The 20,256-nt window shown below is 39.7% G+C and overlaps 2 protein-coding genes across 2 annotated transcripts; one reads left to right on the forward strand and one right to left on the reverse strand.

Annotated features, from left to right (window-relative positions):
* Nucleotides 1–424: 424 nt before the first annotated feature.
* Nucleotides 425–9,757, reverse strand: MCEE (methylmalonyl-CoA epimerase). Its single transcript, XM_067305868.1, has 3 exons — nt 9,686–9,757; nt 4,993–5,333; nt 425–626 (listed from the first exon to the last, which is right to left on the reverse strand). The coding sequence occupies exons 1-3, from the start codon at nt 9,714–9,716 to the stop codon at nt 474–476; spliced, it is 525 nt and encodes a 174-aa protein (XP_067161969.1). The 5' UTR covers nt 9,717–9,757; the 3' UTR covers nt 425–473.
* Nucleotides 9,758–11,797: 2,040 nt separating this feature from the next.
* Nucleotides 11,798–19,956, forward strand: MPHOSPH10 (M-phase phosphoprotein 10). Its single transcript, XM_067305867.1, has 11 exons — nt 11,798–11,898; nt 12,671–13,331; nt 14,197–14,345; nt 14,859–15,033; nt 15,285–15,426; nt 15,899–15,966; nt 16,701–16,838; nt 17,054–17,164; nt 17,390–17,497; nt 18,025–18,255; nt 19,753–19,956. The coding sequence occupies exons 1-11, from the start codon at nt 11,822–11,824 to the stop codon at nt 19,900–19,902; spliced, it is 2,010 nt and encodes a 669-aa protein (XP_067161968.1). The 5' UTR covers nt 11,798–11,821; the 3' UTR covers nt 19,903–19,956.
* Nucleotides 19,957–20,256: the final 300 nt, after the last annotated feature.

Genomic DNA, 20,256 nt, shown 5'->3' on the forward strand with positions numbered 1-20,256 from the left:
TCAGTGCAAAGCATAGAAAGTGAATAGTGAAAACAGAAATTATGATGTTCCTTTTTCTCTTATGTCTAAGGGAGTATCTAAACTGTATTGTTGTCACTGAGAAGTGGGTCCCTGCTCTGAATTATAGAACAAAATAATGTAGAATGACCTAGAAACTGTACAGTTTCTGTGGCTACAGAGGTAAAACCATGCTGCAAACATGCAGCAACAAAACATAAATTATGATCTTACATATGTAATTTGGCTCATGTATTCATTTTTAGAATCACAGAGAATTAAAGAAATGTCAATACGTTAGTTTTGTAAATCAGATTAACAAAAAACTCTGTAGCACTATTTCAGTGCTATAAGAACTGTAGGAATCAGCAGGAAGTACAGTGAACTTGTGAAGACTGAATAATACAACAGCTTTCCCAGCCCCATCTCAGTAACTTCACAATTAGTTTATTGTTTTACTACATCAATATTACAGCTCAAGCTTGCTCAAGTTCCACAAGGACTCCGTGGCAATCTTTAGGGTGAAGAAAAATCACAGGTTTGCCATGTGCACCTATTTTTGGCTCTTCACTCAATATTCGGATCTTTTTTTCCTTCAGTTCTGTCACAGCTGCTTTTATGTCATCAACCTTATAAAAGAAAAATACCGTTTATATAATTTGAAACACTAAAATGTATTATGTATATTCTACATTTAGGAGCAATAATATAATGCCATACTAAAATGTTATTTCTAATTTCTAATATAATTCTAAAAATAAATTGAATTCTAAAAATTAGATAAATCTAATCTCAAAAATAAAAATCCTACAGAAATTTGAATTTGTGATATGACTATTTTATAAAAGTGCAGTTAAGCAGATTGTGTTATATTTAACAATTTATTAAATGAAATTCACTCATACACAAAGTCCTTTTTTTGTTGTTACTTTATATGGAGTCCATAAATAATCTTAACTCTTTACATTACTATTATTACAACAATCGTATTGCTTTCAAAATATCATTATCCAAAGAATGCCTTCCCATCTAACTGATGACAGAACACTGACTTATTAGATGCTGGTGAAGAGGGAGAGCAATGGGCAGAAGGTAAAAGGAAAGTGCCTTTTATATTTCTTTATCCTCCTCCTGAATAGGTTAAGCTTCATAAAGTTTCCTAAGAAACGCCTTAGAACTACCAGGAAAATCCCCAGAATATGACCTGGTTTTCCTATTGGATTTAATTATAACAATAGCATTTAACATAAACTTTCAGAACAGTTTCTTCTAAAAAAAGTAATTAACAAAAACCTGTCTATGTTGTATAACATGATCTTAAGTCTGATGTCATGTCATCAACAGAAGTTTGGATTTTCCCAAATCTTAAATGCATCCATCCCTTGAAACAATAAAATTAGTATTCAGTTTAGCAGAGCCAACAGTCAATACTCAATAAAGATCTAGAATTAAAATAATAGTGTTGCTGTTTTTCAAGATTGAGGTGTCTGGATATAACTCAGTGAATAAACTTGCATGATGCCAGTCTAGGGAAGAGGGAAATACCTAGCCTTAATTCAGAGGAACAAATTTCAGTTAATTCCTACTCATTCTCAGCAGAGGTTTGTTCATGAAAATTCTGAACTCACTACTGTTCTTCCTACACACAACCACCAGTTGGCTAAAAAAGAAAGTGACTGTCAAGTGTTATCTAAAAGAAGACAGCAAGTGTAATATGTGCTGTAACCCCCTCCAGGTTATTCCTGAAGCAGAAAAGCCACTACTGCTGCTGCTCCTGTCCTGCAGAGATGGCCAGAAGGGGAAATGTGTCCGGGCTCAGCAGGAATGAGTTAGTGCATCCCCAAGGAGACCATGAGAGAAAATGGTGGAAAGTCTGTGGGTGCGTCCTTGTTAAGAGATCATCACACTCAGATTTCTCTCTTAGCCTACCAAGTGTCCAGCATGCTTTCCATTCCAGGTATTAATTTCAGTTATAGCCGGTCAGAAATTATTTAATTTCTTCTAAAAATGCTTGTTTTAACAAATTCACAATCCATCAACACATCTAAATTTTTCTTTTGAATAATAAGACAGAAGGAAGAAAGGAAAAGCATTTTGACAAACTTGCCAGACTTCCTCCCCTATATGGAAAGAATTTTTTAATTCAGCCTCTTGTAACAAAATTGTTCACAGAAAGATATTTCTACAAAATATTAAAATTTCAGATGAGCAGCTTACACTGAAATTTTATGTAGTTTTTCTGGAAACTATTTTTGCTAGATTATGACTCCTGGCTCATTTGATCTACTGTATACAGTAATATATATATTTTTTTAACACAGCACTTCTACATTGCCCAGCATGGTATAATTAGCATGTCCCATTCTTCTCAGTTTTCAGAATTAACAGCATGATTTTTTTTGATAACCATCTTTGGTTTGTCTGCAACAAGAAAGATCATGTCTCATACCAAATGGAGATCTACATAGAAAAACCTCAGCTGGTAACAAATATTTCGTGAAACATCTTAGAAGTGATTACCTACACTTGAATCTCTTCGAGGGAGCTATGAGCTCTTTTTTGCTGTAAAATACCTACATCTTCCTTCTTTTGTACCTATAACTAAGCACTTTTCTTCCACATCCCTGTTTTCCAAGTTCATCTGAGGTCTTTCACATTTCTATAACAGAAGTTCCTAAATTTAGTGTCAATTTAAACTGGATTAATTTTCTTCTTCTTGAATATCTGCAAAGATACAGCATGGTTAAGATTCTGATCTGCTGAATTTCAGTGCAAAAGCTGTATTAAAAAGAACAGATATTTCCTCCACTTTACTGCCCACCACAAAAACCTGATTCAGACTTTGCTCTAGTTTCAGTGGAATTACTCATGGTAATAAAGGCAAACCCATCCCCAGGCATTTGATGTAGGAATTTTGCAAAAAACAGAAAGCAAAGTCAATGAAATAAGTGAAAGAGGATGAATGAATGTGTGCTCTTTATTTTTAATTATTTCCTCACAATCTTGTCATATGCTGAATTATCACTTTTGTTAAAATTCAGAATACAGTCAGACATTCCCACATACATGCAAATCATTTACCTCAAGAGTTGTATTGACTCCGTTTTTTTCTATGGAAGTAATTACTTAACTGAACTACTTCTAAATATTAAACAATGGAAATGTATAATTTAATATGTTAGCAAGGGTCACGCATTTTATGTTTTAGTAAATCATGAAAAAGAATATATGTGCTTAGCATGTATAAAAATTCTTGCTTTGGAAACAGCATTGTCCACTAGCAAGAACCTAGAATGAGGAGCTGACAGTATTGGATTATGTTCATGCTTACACCATTACTTGCTGTTTAATCATGAACAGTTCATTTAAAAATCGCTAGTATATGTCACCATGTTATGAAATGGGAATGCCCACTCCCATTCCGATGGGTTGAGTCATTGCATGTAAAGTGTTTTGATTGTTTGTGAAGGTCCTGTGTAAGTGCAATTGCAAAGATCAGTGTTTCTCTTCTGCAGCCCATCTGCTAGATACGTATTCAGATCATTGCAGGAATCTGTTTCCCTCTCTTCTAAAGATTGTTAGATATTTTCTTCCACAGGATAAGCCCTAATTCATATGTTAGAAGACCCAAATCATGCAGAGGTTTATTACCTTTCATCAGTGCTCCAGTTCAAGACAAATTTCTATAGCAACAGAAACACTTGATTTTAACACTTATATTAATGTTTCCTAGTGACAATAATAATCCACTACCTTCAGGTTTTCATTTACGCAACGTGTAATGTCCTAAAGTCTTATATATGAAATTGCGCAGTAAATTTAATCCTTACTTCCTTATTTTTTTTAATCAAATGTACTTTAATTGACTTAACCTAGATGAGCTCAATAAAGTGCTCTAATAGTATAACATTAGGAATTAATACAATTAGTTACCTGTATCAAGTCAAACATAATATTATATATTTTTCCAGAAAGAAAGTTAAGGCCTAAGTAGCCTTACAGGAACAATTAGACTCCAGACTAGCTGCTGAACTTCTCAACATGCCCATTCTCTGTATGAATAATCTGAAATAGGGCATTTAAGATGTTAATTCCCCTACATTCTTCTCAGACATTTTGAAAGATGGTTTATTAAGTTTTCACCTTGAAAATATGTGCAAACTTAATTTAAGAAACATTGCAATGCCTATGCATATGCAAAATTTCTCAATTTTCAATGAAAGTATGCAACTGCAAACACAGGTCTTTATAGATGTGCTCCGAAAACAATTTTACTCACATCAGTAATCCCTTATTTTTATTATAACTCTTTGCATGAAATAAGAAAGTTTGCAAGACTGAGATCTGAAAAACATTAAAAACATATACAATGGATATTATGACAACATGAAATGTTACATCTAACATTTGTTGATCTAACAACATGAATATGCTAAATAAGATCACTGCTTTCCCCAGCACCTTTATACCTTGTGTACTTCCAGACTAATCTCTCTTTACTGGACAAGGAAGACCAGGACAGAAGAAGCTATGGAGACTTTATTCTTCTTTGGAAATCTTTCTAGAATCTTTTTTGACTTCTGTATACAATTATCAACTAAATATCAAACAGGAAGAAACTTCTGAACATCTAGACTATGCCTTAGCTTAAACTTAAAACTGCAACTGATGTGCAGCTTTTTCCAATGTATGTCCTGTCAAATGCTCTTCACGAGCCCCTTGGGCTTGTCCACCTTCCACACTGGATGCTTAAACCCCCCCCATAATTTAATCTTTATAGAGTAAAAGAGGAAAATTTCATCATATAGTTTATGAAACTGAACTGAGATTTCCAAAACAGAAAAAAGACACTTTTAAGACTTCTTCCTATTCAGTAGAAATTCTCCCAAATATGCCAGCCTTATATACTTATCCTTTATACAGGTCAAATCTATGAAAAAAATATGAATATTTTAATGTCTATGTCTTCTTACATGATATATTGTATTAAAATACCTCAAGGCAGATATGATGCATTCCTCCCGTCTTGTTTTTTTGCAGAAAGCTTGCTATGGGACTTTTCTCTCCTAGAGGGTGTAGAAGTTCCAGCTTTGTATTTCCCAGCTCCACAAAAACAGTGTAGACACCATGTTCAGGAAGAGCAACAGCCTCGCTCACCCGTGCACCTAACACATCCTTATACAAAGCCTGAGCCTTCTCCAGATCAGGTACTGCAATTGCCACATGATTAAGTCGGCCCAGTTTCCACAAAGAGCTTGGGATGCTTTGAGAATGAGAATTTGACGTCGATAAAGTTCGTACTGTGGGAGCTGAAGTCTGCAATCTTGTAAGAAGCCCTGAAAAAAGTGAACAGCACCGATATAATGCTTTTTAGAAAGTGTGTCTGCTCTTCCCCCTTTTAATGAGGCCTATATAACTCCTATGTCATTAACACACCAGTGTGCAAAGCTGAAGGTAGATAAGACCAAAGAAGGAATTATTCTGTAGTACTAACAGCTCAACAGATTTTTTTTCAGAGACTAATTATTCATAAGTGGGGGGGGGGAGACACATTTGGTATGAGTGCTCATGTGTACCTGTTAAAAATAGAAATACATGAAGACAGTAAGTTTTGGTGAGTTTGGCACTGAAATGAGTCCCATAAGTAGTTGCATTAATTACCAAATGTAAGGGTCATTGGTATAGTGTACCTAAAAGTTACTTCTGAATTGCTCAGAACTTCATATAAAATAGAAACAAATGAAGCTCCACCTATACGTGTAAAAATTAAAACAATCAAGAAAATCCAAACAAAGCCATGGACAGAACTAACTGATATTTCAAATTCCAGAAGAAAGATAAAGAACTTGAGCTCTCAGCTGTTAAAACTCCATGTCCTCCAGCAAGGAAAGAAATATCATGTTATGTTTTAAGCCTAAGGAATGCTAAGATCTCCTGAGTTTAATTTCATTTCTTACTCTCTCTTTCTGCAAGATCTGATTAAGTCATTTGCCCCTCTTAGTTTTCACATGCTATAAAGGTGTAATACTAAGTTTCACTGATCTGTTTCAAGGTGCTTAGAAATATTTCACTTCTAAGTACTGTTAACAATAACCTGTCCAACTGACCAATAACCACTTAGAAGACTATCTTTTAAAGGTCAAAATCATGTTTGCTTTCTTTTATGCAACTAGTGCCACTGACTTCAGTGTGATTTACAAAAGAAGCAGAATATAATTTGGCTTATCATAAATGAATAGGGTAATTAAAAAAACACCTAAAAATACTGGATGCCCATATGACACAAAGGTAGGGGCTAACAAGCAGATGTAGACAAACATAGATGGAGAAGTCATGGAGAAATTCAATGCCATGAAAAACTACATAGATATTTATAGAACTTTTCCCAGATGGCTTTGAGAAGGCAGTACTGAACTTTGCACTATCTATCTGTGTCAAAATTTCTGTGTTATGCACAAATAGTTCAAGGTTGTTGTTTTAAAAAAATCAGAAAGATACGAAATGAGGATTAATTATTATAGCCCCATCCATTAAATGAATAGATTATAAGAAAATTAATCTGTCAGAGTAATAGAATTTGGAGAGATGGGGTGGGGGGAAGAAGAGCTGTGGTTTTATCAGTTGTTTCTAGCACCAGAATTAGATGAAAGGATATATTCATAAAGGCAGTGTTTGAATTTCGTGCCAGTTTGCTTTAGGCCATGTCAGAATTCCCAATGCCTCAAGGCCAAGCTAGAGGCATCTCAGCATTCTGGAAGTCTTTGATGCATTCTTAGCTTTAAATTCACAAATGTGCCATTTTGCTAAGAGATTGTGCCAAGGATGGATGTGCTGATATTCTGGATGCCTTTCAATGCACTGAGGATAGAATGGGTTACATTCGTCAGGCTCTTTGTACTCTGTAAGAGCTGTAGTTTAAAACTTCAGCTACCTACACTGTAGAAAACTGAGAGCTAAATTCCAGTGCAAAGAGATTTCACTGGAATTTAAGACTCTACAGCTGTCAGTTCCTCTTCACAAAGATGACTAATGCAGTCCTTAAATAAGCATTTCTGAGCATTGTCTTATAGGCATACCACTGAGCAAAAATCTGCAAATTTAGAGAGTGCTGTGATGGAAGAACTGTGTACGTGTGTGTGTGTGTGGGGGGGTGTTAATATTTGAGCCTAATGAACCTATGCAATGCTTTATAATGTAGAAAATAAGAAACTTGCAATATCTAGTTGGCAGAATTACAGAGGCATGGATAATTAACTAGACTTGAGTTTGACCAGATCACCAGAATAAATAACATATTAAAAAAAAAAAGAAAAAATGCCATACAATCTTTTCTGTCTACCTAAGATTAGCAGCTGTTTCATATGGTAACTTCTTAAGACCTGATCCAATTCTTGCTGAAGCAAGAGAAACTCTTCCACTTAGAGAAGAGGTCAATATTGCCCCAAAGAGAAAAGTCCTTTGAAAGATAAGGACCCCTCATTATGCCATTTGTGATGTGTCCTAGAGCTCTGATGTTGTTTCATTCCTTCTTCCAAATATTAATGTAGCATGATCCAGTGGAAATGCTACTGATGTAGCTCTGACTGGCATTTAGATTTTCAAGCAATCATTACCAAGGGGAAAGGCTGGAATTTTTACCAGTCATTTTGACATCTCCCATCTATAATTCTTGTTATATTTCACCCAGTGCATAAGACTATATGGCTATTATAATTTAATTTGTATTTTGTCTGTTTCCAAGTAAATTGACACAAATTTGAGAAAAGGTCTGTTACTCAGCTATCAGTGCAGCACTAGCGAAAGAAATAGGAAGCATTATCTCTGTTGGTTTCTGCTCAAGAAATACTTGATTTTTGCAGTTGTTTCCTGGAAAGATAATAGGTTGAAAAAGTGAAGAATATTCCTAGCATTCTGCAAAGTCAAAGAAGTTTAAATACATACTCGTATGACAATATTATATATGCTGCTCTCCATTTCTTAAGGGATTTGGTAGTAAAACTCCAAATATTTTTCCTATGAGGATGTAGGTGTGGAGGACTTTTCAGGATTTTTTTTACTTTATTCTATGAAGTCTTGTGAATTTATTCTAGCTCTAGTCATATGCATAGAGTTTGAATTCCAAACCTTTAATTAGTGGTGTAAACTAGCTGAGATTAAACCAAATGTATTTGTATTTTTCTGGTATTAAGCTATTTAGATTTGTTAGCTAAAATTCCAATTTTTATTCATCTTCATGTTTCTAGCATCATTTTTATGCTAAAAGTAGTACATCCAATAATCAAAAGATGACCCTCCTGTACAAAAAAGAGCTTTTTAGAAAACTTCAGATTGAAACCCCATCATTTGCATCTTCCAGGAAAGAGACACTGAGAATTACACTACTATACTAGTCCTTTGATTGCTTTCTTTTGGTGACTATTGTGGCTAAATTCTTTAATCACAAAAGCATTTCTCCACTGACTTACAGAATTATTCAACTAATTCTTAACCTTCTCCAGTGTAAGAAAATAGACTTTGTCTGTTTCTTTTGAAGCTAATGGACACTGTGACTAAAGTATTTATCCTGCTTACAAAACTTGCATGGGGGACCAACTTCACATGGCAACTGCTTCTCCTGCTATATTCAGCACTTGGCTCTCTACTGGGTGGTTTAAAGACCTGATTTTTCAACCACTGACAACTGAATCCCATTTTGTCCATGTATTTTGTCGCTTAGAGAAGATTCAGCAGACCCTGTTCTCATATCTGATTGTCATCTTCCTAACCTGATACTGCTGCAAGTACGTCACCTTCTTCAACTTCATTTGAAGAATACTTTTAAACTGATTTATTTGTCTTTTTTTCTGTTACTGGTTAACTGATTTTAACCGATAACTAATGTGATGCACATCAGCATTTAAACACATGCAGTTATCCCAATCAAAGCTGAATTCTGCAATAGGCTACATGAAGAACAGGGTTAAGAACCAGTGCAGAATACCCCACCAAATGAGACCTCATCCTTCAAATGCCTGTTCATAGGCCTGTGGCTCCTGACGTGGGGCAGCGTGCATCGGCTCCCGTGGCGAGGTAATCAAACGCCGGCCAAATCCGACCGGATTCGGCAATGTTCTCGCGAGGAGGCTGCACGACCGTGGGGCGCTGCTGTACCCACCCGCCCCTCCGCGGCGAGCAAGACCCCGCGCACGCCGCGCCCGGCGCTGCTCTGATTTGAGCTGGGGGGGCAGAGGGGCTCCGCGCTTGCTGGAACCCGCCTCTGCTCTCGCGGCAGCTCGGGTTCTTGCCCCCCGCTGCGCTGGTGCCGAGGTGCCTGAACTCCCCGTATCCCCCCGAGCGCCGCACAGCGCCGAGTCTCCCCGCCAGCCGCCCTGGAGCCCGAGGCTGCCTCGCGGAGCCGCCCGCTTCGGGCGCGCTGCGGCCGCCGGCCCTCGCTACGAGCGAAGGGCGGTCAGCGCCCGGCCGCAAGCCTGCGCCGCCGGAGAGCGGCCCCGGCGAGACCCCGCGGCCCGGGGGAGACCCCGCGGCCCGGGAGAGACCCCGCGGCCCGGGGGAGGCCCCGCGGCGGCGCTGGGTGCCCGCGGCCCGGGAGAGACCCCCGCGGCCCGGGGAGACCCTGCGGCGGCGCTGGGTGCCTCCCGCCCCGGCGGCCGCCCCGGCCCTTCCTCCCCGCCCGGCCCCGCCGCGTTACCGGCCGCCGCGCGCCGCAGGGAGGCCGCCATGTCGCCGCGCCGCCGCTGGCGCCCGGCCCGGCCCGGCCCGGCCCGGCCCGTGCTGGCGGAGGCCGCGGGCGGGCGGAGCTGCCGCGGGCTCCGCGCCGCCCTGCGGCGCCGCCTGGGCCTGGGCCGGGCGGAGGCAGAAACCGCGGCCCCAGCCCGCGGCGCGGCCCTGCCGCGGCCGATCCCCCGCAGGGCAGCGTGCCCTGCCCTGCCCTGCCTGCACCGGGGCGGGAGCAGCAACGCGGCCGCCGCCTGCCCGCGGCTGCAAAGGGGACGCGGGGCGGCGAGCAGGCCGGCTGCGGGGCGCCGCTCCTGCCCTGTCGGGTTGGGCACGTTGCATCCTGTATATGTACAACACCCGTGCAGTTGTCTGCCTCTTAGCTGATCAGTCGGTGCTACCTCAATAGCCCGGATCAAAACGAGTGCTCAAAACGGGCATTTGGGAGTCCCCGTGTCAGACCCACTCTGCCTCCGGCCGAGGCCTGAGGAGCGTCAGATGCATATTCGATACCCCACGGAGCGCAGGCACGGCCTGCAGTCAGGTGCGGGCCCGTGTCAGCCAGCGCCAGCCCCATGCGCGAGGGGTTCGAGGTTCAGCGTGCCACTGGAAAAACACAGAGGCGTTGCATAGCATCTTCTGTGCACTGAAAAGGCTTTTTTTTGGTAGGAAGGGAGCTTGAAGACAGCTCAGGAGTAGCTGAGCAAGAGGAAGGTTAGAAGAGGGGTGAGGACCGCGGGAGCTGCTGCCGTGGATGGCCGGAGCCACACTGCGCACGGCAACCACAGCCTGGCGCGTAGCTGCTGCCAGTCACTTCTGCAGCTCAGAGGAGAAGCGGGTCGCGTCCCGCACGTGCTGCGGTGGCTCCTTCACTGCAGCGACCTGCTCGCGTGTGCTGCGTCACCTGGCTTTTCACAATAACCCTTAAGGAAACAGTGAACGTGATGCAAAGTAACAAAATTGTAAAACTGACAGGAAAACACTAAGTTGGGCAGTGCTAACCAAGCAGGCAGGTCTGCAAATGCAGGCCTGCTCTAACTGTGAGCGCGGCAGTGCAAGGTAACACCAGGCGTTCTGTTCACAGAATCTGCTGAAAATGTTTGGTTCCAAAATAACCCTGGAATCCGGGTCAGGGAGACAAAAGTGCATGGTAACATGTCTGCAGCTTTCCTATATTTAGAACGGGTTTTCGGTGCTGATGAACATCCACATCTAGAGAAATAACAAACTCTCTGGGTTTTTTTTGAGAGAGAAAACAACAATCAACAGATTATTATGCAATACACAGCCGCCCTGTGTTCAATGCAGACTTGAACGGTCCCACTGAAATGAATAAGGATTATTTACATTAGGGGTGAGATAAAGAACATGTCTTTGGAAGACATACTATCATGTCTTCCAAAGATGTACTCTTAAAACCCTCTGTCTGGCAACTATTTCTGCATAGCAGGTCCTGTTAGATTTGTTTGCATGAAGGCAGTTGGAGACTTTCTTCATAAGCTGGGAGCAAAGCGCATGTAACAGGGAGAGCAGGAGGACAAAGGTGTGGGTTGCATGAATAAATGAAGAGACTGTTAAAGAAGCATGGGCTTAGAGGTAGAAATACTTCTGGTTTGAGAGGAGGGAAACGGTGAACAGGCCGGGTGTGAAATGGCGGTGTAAAGGGAAGATGGGGAACTGGGGCACACGAGCTCGAATGTGAGGAGAGGAACGAGCAGCAAGCTGGAGAGTGTGATGAAAAGTAGCTGGGAAAGTCGTAAAAAACATCAGGGTAAAGATAAAGGATTTGAGTCTCCGGGGAGAGGAGAGCACTGAACATCGCGGCGGCACGTAGAGCAGGGAGCGCGCCTGGCGGCACGGGAGGCGGCGGCACTCGGGGGTGGATGGGGGCGAAGGGACGCGACGGGGAGGCGAGACGAATCCCGCAGAAATCCCGCGCGTCTGCCCGCTCCTCGCCCAGACCCTGGCGGCGGCGGCGGGGCGGAACGCGCGCGCGGAACCGCGGTGCCGCCCGCGGGAGCCGCCCGGACCGCGCGCCCGGCGGACCGGCGGGGGCGGGGCCTGCGCCTGCGCCTGCGCCCCGGGCCGCACGCGGCGCCGCGCGGGGAAGATGGCGGCTGCCGGGGGGCTGGAGAGGTGCCTGCGGGTGGCGGGCGCCGCCGCGGCGCGCCCCGAGCGCTTCCTCAGGTACCGCGGGGTCCCGCGCGGGGGGAGGGGGCCTGTGTGTGCGCGTGCGCGCTGGGGGCGGGTCTCTGCCGCTCCTGCAGCGGCCTGCTCCCGGTGCGCGAGTGGGCGGGGGGAGCTGCCCGGCGCCGCGGAGCGCGGCCCTCGAGCGGGTGTTAGCGGCGTCGGGACCCTGCCGTGGCTCCTGCACTGTCTAGTTCCACGTTTTAGACATCGGGAGACGCAGGTTCGCGTTTCTGCCGGTTACATTCTTGCATGGGTGGCTGTAGGGGAGAGCTGGAAGAGGCTACCCAAATGTAAAAGCTAGGGATCTTATAACTACCTTTTTAAGACTGAGGATCTGCATCTTGGACCTTTGAGGTGTTTAGTGGTATACTATTTAGTTCCCTGAAACCTTTGGAGTGTTTAAATATGATCAAGAGATAATCGCATGCAAATATAGAACGATGGAATATTGTACTAAGCTGTCATTTTATACAAAAAATGTAATTAGCTTAAAAAACTTCATAATTGCAGCATCTTTATTTCTAGGAATGTTTAATAACGGTATTCTAAAAGGTATGTAATGAGTTAAATAAAAGCAAAAATTTTTGAGCGGTGCTGTAGCATCAAAAGACCTAAGCAGATAGGAAGAGAACTACAACACGACCGTGTGGTTAACTTAGGGAAAGTTGTGAAATGATTGAAAAGTATTAAATGCTGCAAAATCAAAAATAAAAATTTCAAACTAACTGCTGTGTGTTTTCTAAAGCTTTTGATTTTCTTCTACCATCAGTGTGCAAGATGGACTGGCTACTGACTTCAGAGCATTAACAAAGACCCTCTATGATTTGAGTAAAGCTCTGGGAAGTAATGTAGTTCGTGGGAGTCCTTTGAAAGAACTGGTGATAGAAAATTTTGATGAAGAACAGATTTGGCAACAACTAGAGCTCCAAAATAATGCAGTTCTCGATTTCTTCAAGAAATCTATTGCAAGGGATGCCAATGATGAAGATCTTTGCCTTCTCTCAGACCAGGAGGAGGACAGCTCCAATGCAGAGGCTGGCAGTGATAAGGAACTGGAAGAAGACATTATGGAAGTAGAAACTGAGCAGAAGAATGTTTATACAAAAGATAAAACTAAGGCTAAAGAAATGCAAAGTAAAAACAGAGAAAGCAAAATGCAGGAATATAGTGATGAGGATTCTGATGTTGACTTTGATATTGAAGAACTAGAGCAACAAACTAAGATAGCCAAGAAAACCACGTTGAAAAAATTACAGAAAAGATCTATAGTGGATGACAAGTTTTTCAAGCTAGCTGAGATGGAAGCTTTTTTGGAAGATGTAGAGAAGGAAGATAGGGGGGAGGAGGAGGAGGAGGAGGAAGATATTAATTATTTTGAAGACATTCTCTCAGATGATGAGGAAGAAGAATCAGAAGATGCCAAAGTCAAAGTAAGAATATCAGTAAATTGTATTGCTTGAAGAGTTAGGAGTATAATTCTCTGAATTCGCTGTTTGTTTAAATCAAGATCTGATATCCTGTAGTATGGCTATAAATTGTTGGAGTCAAAGGAGAAACTACTAAGTTAAATTTGATGACATGAATATCTTCTAACAAAATGTTCTACTATAGAAGAGCATACTCTCCTGCTATTCCAGTCTCTCTTTGCATGGATCTTGGGTTTCTGCATGAATAAAGGAGTCCAGATAGGTGGCCGTGTGGTAGAAATAGGTGATCTTGCAGAATAGGTAGCAAAAGGAAAAGATGTGTCACTAAGGGTTGACATCTGGTCATTAGAGGTCACTAAGGTGACTGATGCAGAGCAAAAAGGTTTTGATGACTTTTTTCAGGAACATGGCTTTGTAACACTGATTTAACTTATGTTGTTGGGTACTTGCTTTAAAAGTAAATCTTTTTTTTAGTTAATGTTGCCTGAGATTAACAAGGTATTGAAAGAATAAAATGAGAAAAACGAGATATTTCTGGAAGTTGAATCTTCAAACCTGAACAAGTGAGAACTGTGCCCAGAGTATTGGGGAATATGTACACCTATCAAATCTGTCTACATGCGTACATATGTACATCTAGCAAGTAATCAGTAAAATCTACTGCTCTTCCACTTCTGTATTTGTTGAAGTTAGAAATGAATTTAAGTGGTAGAATATCTTGTAAAAAGATTAGTTTTACTCCCTACCATAGATTAATTCTTCAGTAATTACTATTACACAAGTAACACTATTCTCTGGGTGTTAAAGACTTTAAAAGACAGGGTACCTTCTCTCAGCCTGAAAGTGTTTTTCCCTCTCACTTTCTTAGCCAATTAAAAGTTCTAGAGACTTGACATACAAAGATTTCTTTGATCCTGTTGATGATAATGACGACTTAGTAGCTAACCCTGTTGAAGATGGTCAGGAAGAGGAAACAGACAGTGTTACTGAAGAGGAGAATAAAGAAAGCATGTCCGAGTAAGTGTATGCATTCTCTGCAGTCAAAATATCCTTGTAATTTTAAACTGAAGTGTGGCACTGTCTTGAAAATAAATGGGAAAATAAAATGAGAATTCTAGGTTTACTTTTGGTAGTGGTAATGCTGTAGCATTGTAGGAGGAATACGTTTTAAATCTTGTTTAAAATAATTGTTTTTGCCATTTTCTGTTATCTCTCAAGTGTTCATGGATTATGCTGTCTTCTTAATCAAAAAGTAGTTTGTTTATTTATCTTCTGGGTATCATCTCTTGGGATTTATTTGAATAACTGAATTTAACTTAACAGCTATCGCTTCAGTTACTGAAAATTGCTGTTAATATATAGAAGTTTCCCTAGCACCCTGCCTTTAAGTTCCAATGAAAGTGTATTGTATTTCTTAAAGTCTTTGAAACCGTGGGTTATTTAGTTATAACAGATAAACACCTAATAGCTGAAATATCATGCAGAAATGGTGGTGGCTTTTTAACCTTTATCTTATTTTAATGTTAATAGGGCTGAGAAAATTAATGAGATAATGACAAAGAATATGAGAAGTAAAGAAGCCTTCAAAAAAGTAACTTTTAGTTTGCCGGATGACAGCGAAATAGAAGATAGTATTGATATGCAATCAGAAAAGAGCATCGATCCTATTGAAATAAAGTCATCTTTTGAGAAGAGACAGGAAAAGGTAATTGTTTTATTACTTTGCTATTACTTTGAAGCAGTGGCCAGTATTTTTTTAAAATGACTGTGTAATTTGTTCTGACTCTCGCAGATATAAAGAAGCTATTTGCAGTTTAAGAGGAAGAAAGTGGCTTGTATAAGAAGTAGTTTGGTCTTCTTAGAACTAGAAGTACCCAAAGTAACTATTAATTTCTTGCATGGAGTTTACTTGTGAACTCTACATATCTAAGCTTTTTAGGAAATTGTGTTTTTCAGATGAATGCAAAAATAAGAAGTTTAGAAGAGGAGTTGTTAGAGGAGAAACCTTGGCAGCTTAAAGGAGAAGTGACTGGACAAAAAAGACCTGAAAACAGCCTTTTGGAGGAGACGTTACTCTTTGACCATGCAGTCCGAATGGGTAAGTATTGACAGTGGTTTTCGGGAAGTGTGTTGCATGCTATTTTGGGTTTTCTTCCTTCTGAGCTTGTTAAATAGAGCAGGGTAATATAAACACTACTTAAGCTTCTCAGTGCATTTTTGAGACTGTGCATTTTCCTTGTGGAAATTATAGGAAATGATATTGTATATCCTTTTGGTTTATTTTTAGCTTATCTGAAAGTTCATCAATTCACTGGGCAATTTTGTCATTTAAACGCCTTACATAATATGATTATCTTCTTCTCCACCTTGCAGAGAGATGAAAGTGGGAAAAATATCACTTCCTTACCTTACCTACCTCTGGTTTAACAAAATTTTTTATTTGCTATGTTTTTATGAAGGCTTTGTTTTCATTTTTCTGTTTTTATTCCTGATAGTGCAAAAGTATTGCTTGAACTTTCTTACTGGAGAAACATTAATCTTGCTTAAAATTCCTCTCTCTCTGCTCTTAGCTCCTGTGATCACAGAAGAAACTACCCTGCAGCTTGAAGATATCATTAAACAGCGAATATTGGATCAGGTTAATATTGTCTTATTTATTCCTCTGTATTTTATTCATAGACTCGATAAAAAGGCACATTCCAAGGCTGAATTTGAAGCTCTTGAAGTGTTAGGTATAGAGTTGTCTTGATTTATTTCTGGAACTGTTTGTTTTTGTTTTTTTTTCCTCTTGCTTTGACTAATGTGTCTTTAGAATCTTAATCTGCTCTGTTTTGCATGTCTGTTGTGCTAGATTTTTCTTCTGAGAAGAGAATTTTTACAGATTCACCTGTAAAAAGCTTACTTGGAATATATTGCCAGTCTGTAAAATTTGTCCATGACCATGATTGTGTAGCTCTTTGATATTGACCATTCTGAATAATAACCAAAACTAAATTGTTTATTTAATTTTCTTAAAAAATCAAAAAATTAGATCCCACGGGTTGTTGAGGTTTATTGTTAGTAGAAACAAAATATGTCTCTGTGTATGGGGAAAGTTCTTAAGAAAATTTCTGAAAAAATTACTCCTTTGTTACTTGTTCTGCCTTTTTTGCCCTGATCCTGCTGAAAATAAGCACACAAGCTTGAGGCATAAATCTTCTATTACTTTTTTTAGATGAAAGTGTGAAACCTAATGAGATCCTGGGGAGCCACATGCATGAACTAGTTAATGTGTCAGATACATAATATGAAAAATGAATTTTGGATAAACTGTAGCAGCTGATATGTATTTCTCTGTAGTTGCATCTGGTCATTAGTTTATGACTTTTTCAGGCATGGGATGATGTAGTACCAAAAGAAAAGCCAAAAGAGGAGGCCTTTGAATACAAGAAACGTATCACCTTGGATCATGAAAAGAGTAAACTGAGTCTCGCTGAGATCTATGAGCAAGAATACTTGAAGCTTCACCAGGTAACATAGTAATGGGCATATAAACAATGCCTTTATCTGAACACTGCTAACTCTGTTGTTAGCCTTATGGCAATACTTTAACCTTTCTCTGAGTGTTCATCTGTGAGATGGCTATGAATTGCATATTGCACGGTTATTAGTCTTGCTAAAGTAGTATTTTTACATTAAAATTGCCTTGCAAATGGTATTGTAGTAACATTATGTTGTTAATACAGCAAAAGACTGAAGAAGAAGAAAATCCTGAACATAAAGAAATTCAGGAAATGATGGATTCACTGTTCTTGAAACTGGATGCTCTTTGTAATTTCCACTTCACACCCAAACCAGTGAGTACATAAGTTTCATAGATTTTTCTCTTTGAAACTGGATGCTTTAAAATACATTTGGGAAGTGGAAAGTATAGCAAATACTATGGAGTGTAATTGAGCTTGGTTTTACTTCATAAGAAATGTACTATAATTGCCTCTAAACCAAGTATTTAGTTTTTTCAGTTAACTGTAAGTTGCTGTGAGATGGTATATGTAGCCCTGAATATGTTTCCTTATTTCTAGCCTGTGCCAGAAGTTAAAATAGTCTCGAACCTTCCAGCTGTAAGTATGGAGGAAGTAGCACCTGTTGCTGTTAGTGATGCAGCTCTCCTAGCACCAGAGGAGATCAAGGTAAACAAACAAACAAATTAACAAACAAGAAACCAAACATGTAAGGGTCCAGAGGGGATCTGTACTATGGATAGGAATGTGTACTGACTGCCAGAGCAGTGGGAGAATTTCTCCCCACCACATGGGTTCCTCACTTCATGGACCTTCTTACCCAGCATTTTAGTTACTTCAGATCATTGGAAGGAGTTAATTTTACCCGGCCATACCAGCTCTTAATACTAAACAATTATTTCTTGTTCTTGACTTTTATGCAATGCTAATTATTTTCTCAACATATGTTTGGGTATTTGGAGGGGGAAAGCTAAACGAGGATATGGAAGAGTAATTAGCATGCCTTCTATCAATTATACACTGTCTCACTTTCCAACTTTGGCCAGTTTTGGGCTCTACCTTAATGCGGCATCACATTGAGCTGGGTAAACAGCTGAAATTGATGGAAAGACTAAGACCAATTTGGATCCTGTGAAGTGAGCCTTTTCTTTTTGTATCCTTATGGATCTAGAGCAAAACAATTTTTGTTTCTTTAGGAAAAGAACAAAGCTGGTGATGTAAAAGCAGATGCAGAAAAGACTCCCACAGACAAAAAACGAGAGCGAAGAAAGAAAAAGCTTCGTAAACGCATGAAGCTAAGAGAAAAAGAGAGGCGTCAAAAGCTGCTGGAAAAGATGAAGCCAGAGCAAGGCACAAAACTCAGCAAAAAAGCTGCTGCAGCAAAATTAAAGCAGCTTACTAAAGAAGGCAAAGCATCTCTGCTCAAGGTAAGGCTCTCTTACGTAGTCCTGGGTAACTTCATGAGAACCTCTAAAATTGCAAGGATAAATAATGTTTATTTAGAGAGAGGAAAGGGAACCATATCAAAAAGGTTATAAAGTTTTGGATTTGTTTTCTGCCCATTCCTCTTGGCATAACTATGTCTCCTAACCTTCCTCTATCTTCTCAAAAATTCTTGTACCCAACTAGTATATCTGCTTGCCACCCAACCCTTGTTACCTTACTTATGTTTGAGCAAATATAATATGTAAACATAGCTGTCAGAAAGAAGTGAACTTTAGGATTGGGAGAGGAAGAGGTAGGGAGAAGACATGGAAAGGCCAGGTACATACACCCCCACTGCACCCGCCCCCTGGTATCTTTTTGTATTCTTTTGAACTGTGGTTTTGGAAGGACCGTTCTAATCCATGTTCAGAACTGTCTCAGTGCAAAGTAGCATTGAAGACCTTTTTAGTCCTAATTTTTGTGATCATCCTGATAGCATTATGTCAGGATAGAGAGGCCTGACAAAGTTTAACTCTGATTGCACTTTGCAGTGAACCCCTTGTTTGTATTGCATATTTATGTAGATGTTACCACTTGAATTACAAACAAATAATGCCTAAATGATTGTTGGAACCCTTAGAAACTTTCTAAGACACAGTGTGAAATATATTAAAGAAGAATGATTTTTGGAAGTGCAAGCAACTTGATCTTTGCATATGGAAAACTATAAACTATATGATACAATTACTTTGTATTAAAGTGTATTCCCAAACCAGAAATGAGATGATTGTTTATATATTATGTACTTTTTCTTTAATTTCAAAGTTCACAAGGTGGTGTTCCTGCAAATACTAGAACCTATGCTCTATTTCCTGCATTTGAACTGATTCACTTGAATAAATGGGACTGTTTGCATGCATAATTGAGGATGAGGTTTCTATATAGTTCTTTATAAGTTTTGAGTAACTTAAGATATTTTAAAATAGAACACCTCCTATTTGTTTTTTCATTTAATTCTTATTATGGTGTCATCTCTATAATCTCAGTAAATTGATCTTGTGTTTTGCATGCTGTAAAATAGTAAATTTGTGTACCACCTAAGACGCCTTACAATTAAATTTAAAAAATCTCTGAAATTTTAAGGTATTAGAAACTAACAGGAAAAATAACTTTTTTGATTATTTCTAAAACATTTGTGTGTTTACTTTGTGAAAGCAGAAAAGAACACAAAATATAGATCTGTAGTTGTACATAATGATATACAAGAATCTATTCTTAATGCCTGTGCTTACGTACCATGACAAATGATAAATAAAAAGGGAACATACTCTTTATTTCTTTGGAGAGCAGGAATGGCACAAAAGTGCAATGAAAAGAAATTACCATTTGCAAATTGATTATCAGATTTTAAAAAAAGTCATATGTAGGTAACTAATAAGTAGTCTAATGCTACTATTTGTGTATTGCTCTGTTATAACAAATGCTTTGTCTGTTGACAGGATGAAGGTAAAGACAAGGTCTTGAAATCATCCCAGGCCTTCTTTTCTCAACTACAAGATCAAGTAAAAATGCAAATCAAAGATGCAAACAAATTAAAGAAGAAACAGAAGAAGCAGCATGAGATCTCTGTTCATAAGCTTAAATTGTAATTTATCTTTTTATATATGCTGTATCTTGTATATATTAAAGTGTTTCTACTTTAATACTGACTTTGAGTAGTTTTTCTTGTTTTACGTACATCGTGCAAATGTTCTGTAAACTTTTAAGGTGATGTAAAGACACCTTCCTTCAGCTTTTTTTACTTGGTCAGAAATGAAAGGGTTGTACTTCCCTTAAAAACTCTGTTAGGAAATATTGATGCTGTAATTATTTGCTGACTCCTTAAGATATGTATACCAACAGCTTTCTTTTTTCTGTTTTTAACGGGATTTCTTTGCTGCTGTGCAGTCAGTGTGTTGCGAGCGTATCTCAGACTCACTTCACAGGAAGTGCGGCTGCTTTTC

This window comes from Apteryx mantelli, chromosome 15, assembly GCF_036417845.1.
Source record: "Apteryx mantelli isolate bAptMan1 chromosome 15, bAptMan1.hap1, whole genome shotgun sequence".
Taxonomy (NCBI): Eukaryota; Metazoa; Chordata; class Aves; order Apterygiformes; family Apterygidae; genus Apteryx; species Apteryx mantelli.

Excerpts from the sequence above, each read along its gene's own strand:
- MCEE (XM_067305868.1), bottom strand. The coding sequence starts at position 9,716 with ATGGCGGCCTCCCTGCGGCGCGCGGCGGCCG. Across the intron at positions 5,334-9,685 it reads CCTGCGGCGCGCGGCGGCCG|GGCTTCTTACAAGATTGCAG; the intron begins GTAACGCGGCGG and ends CACTTTTTTCAG. Across the intron at positions 627-4,992 it reads TGCATCATATCTGCCTTGAG|GTTGATGACATAAAAGCAGC; the intron begins GTATTTTAATAC and ends TTCTTTTATAAG.
- MPHOSPH10 (XM_067305867.1), top strand. The coding sequence starts at position 11,822 with ATGGCGGCTGCCGGGGGGCTGGAGAGGTGCCTGCGGGTGGCGGGCGCC. Across the intron at positions 14,346-14,858 it reads AATAAAGAAAGCATGTCCGA|GGCTGAGAAAATTAATGAGA; the intron begins GTAAGTGTATGC and ends TAATGTTAATAG. Across the intron at positions 17,498-18,024 it reads TAGCACCAGAGGAGATCAAG|GAAAAGAACAAAGCTGGTGA; the intron begins GTAAACAAACAA and ends TTGTTTCTTTAG.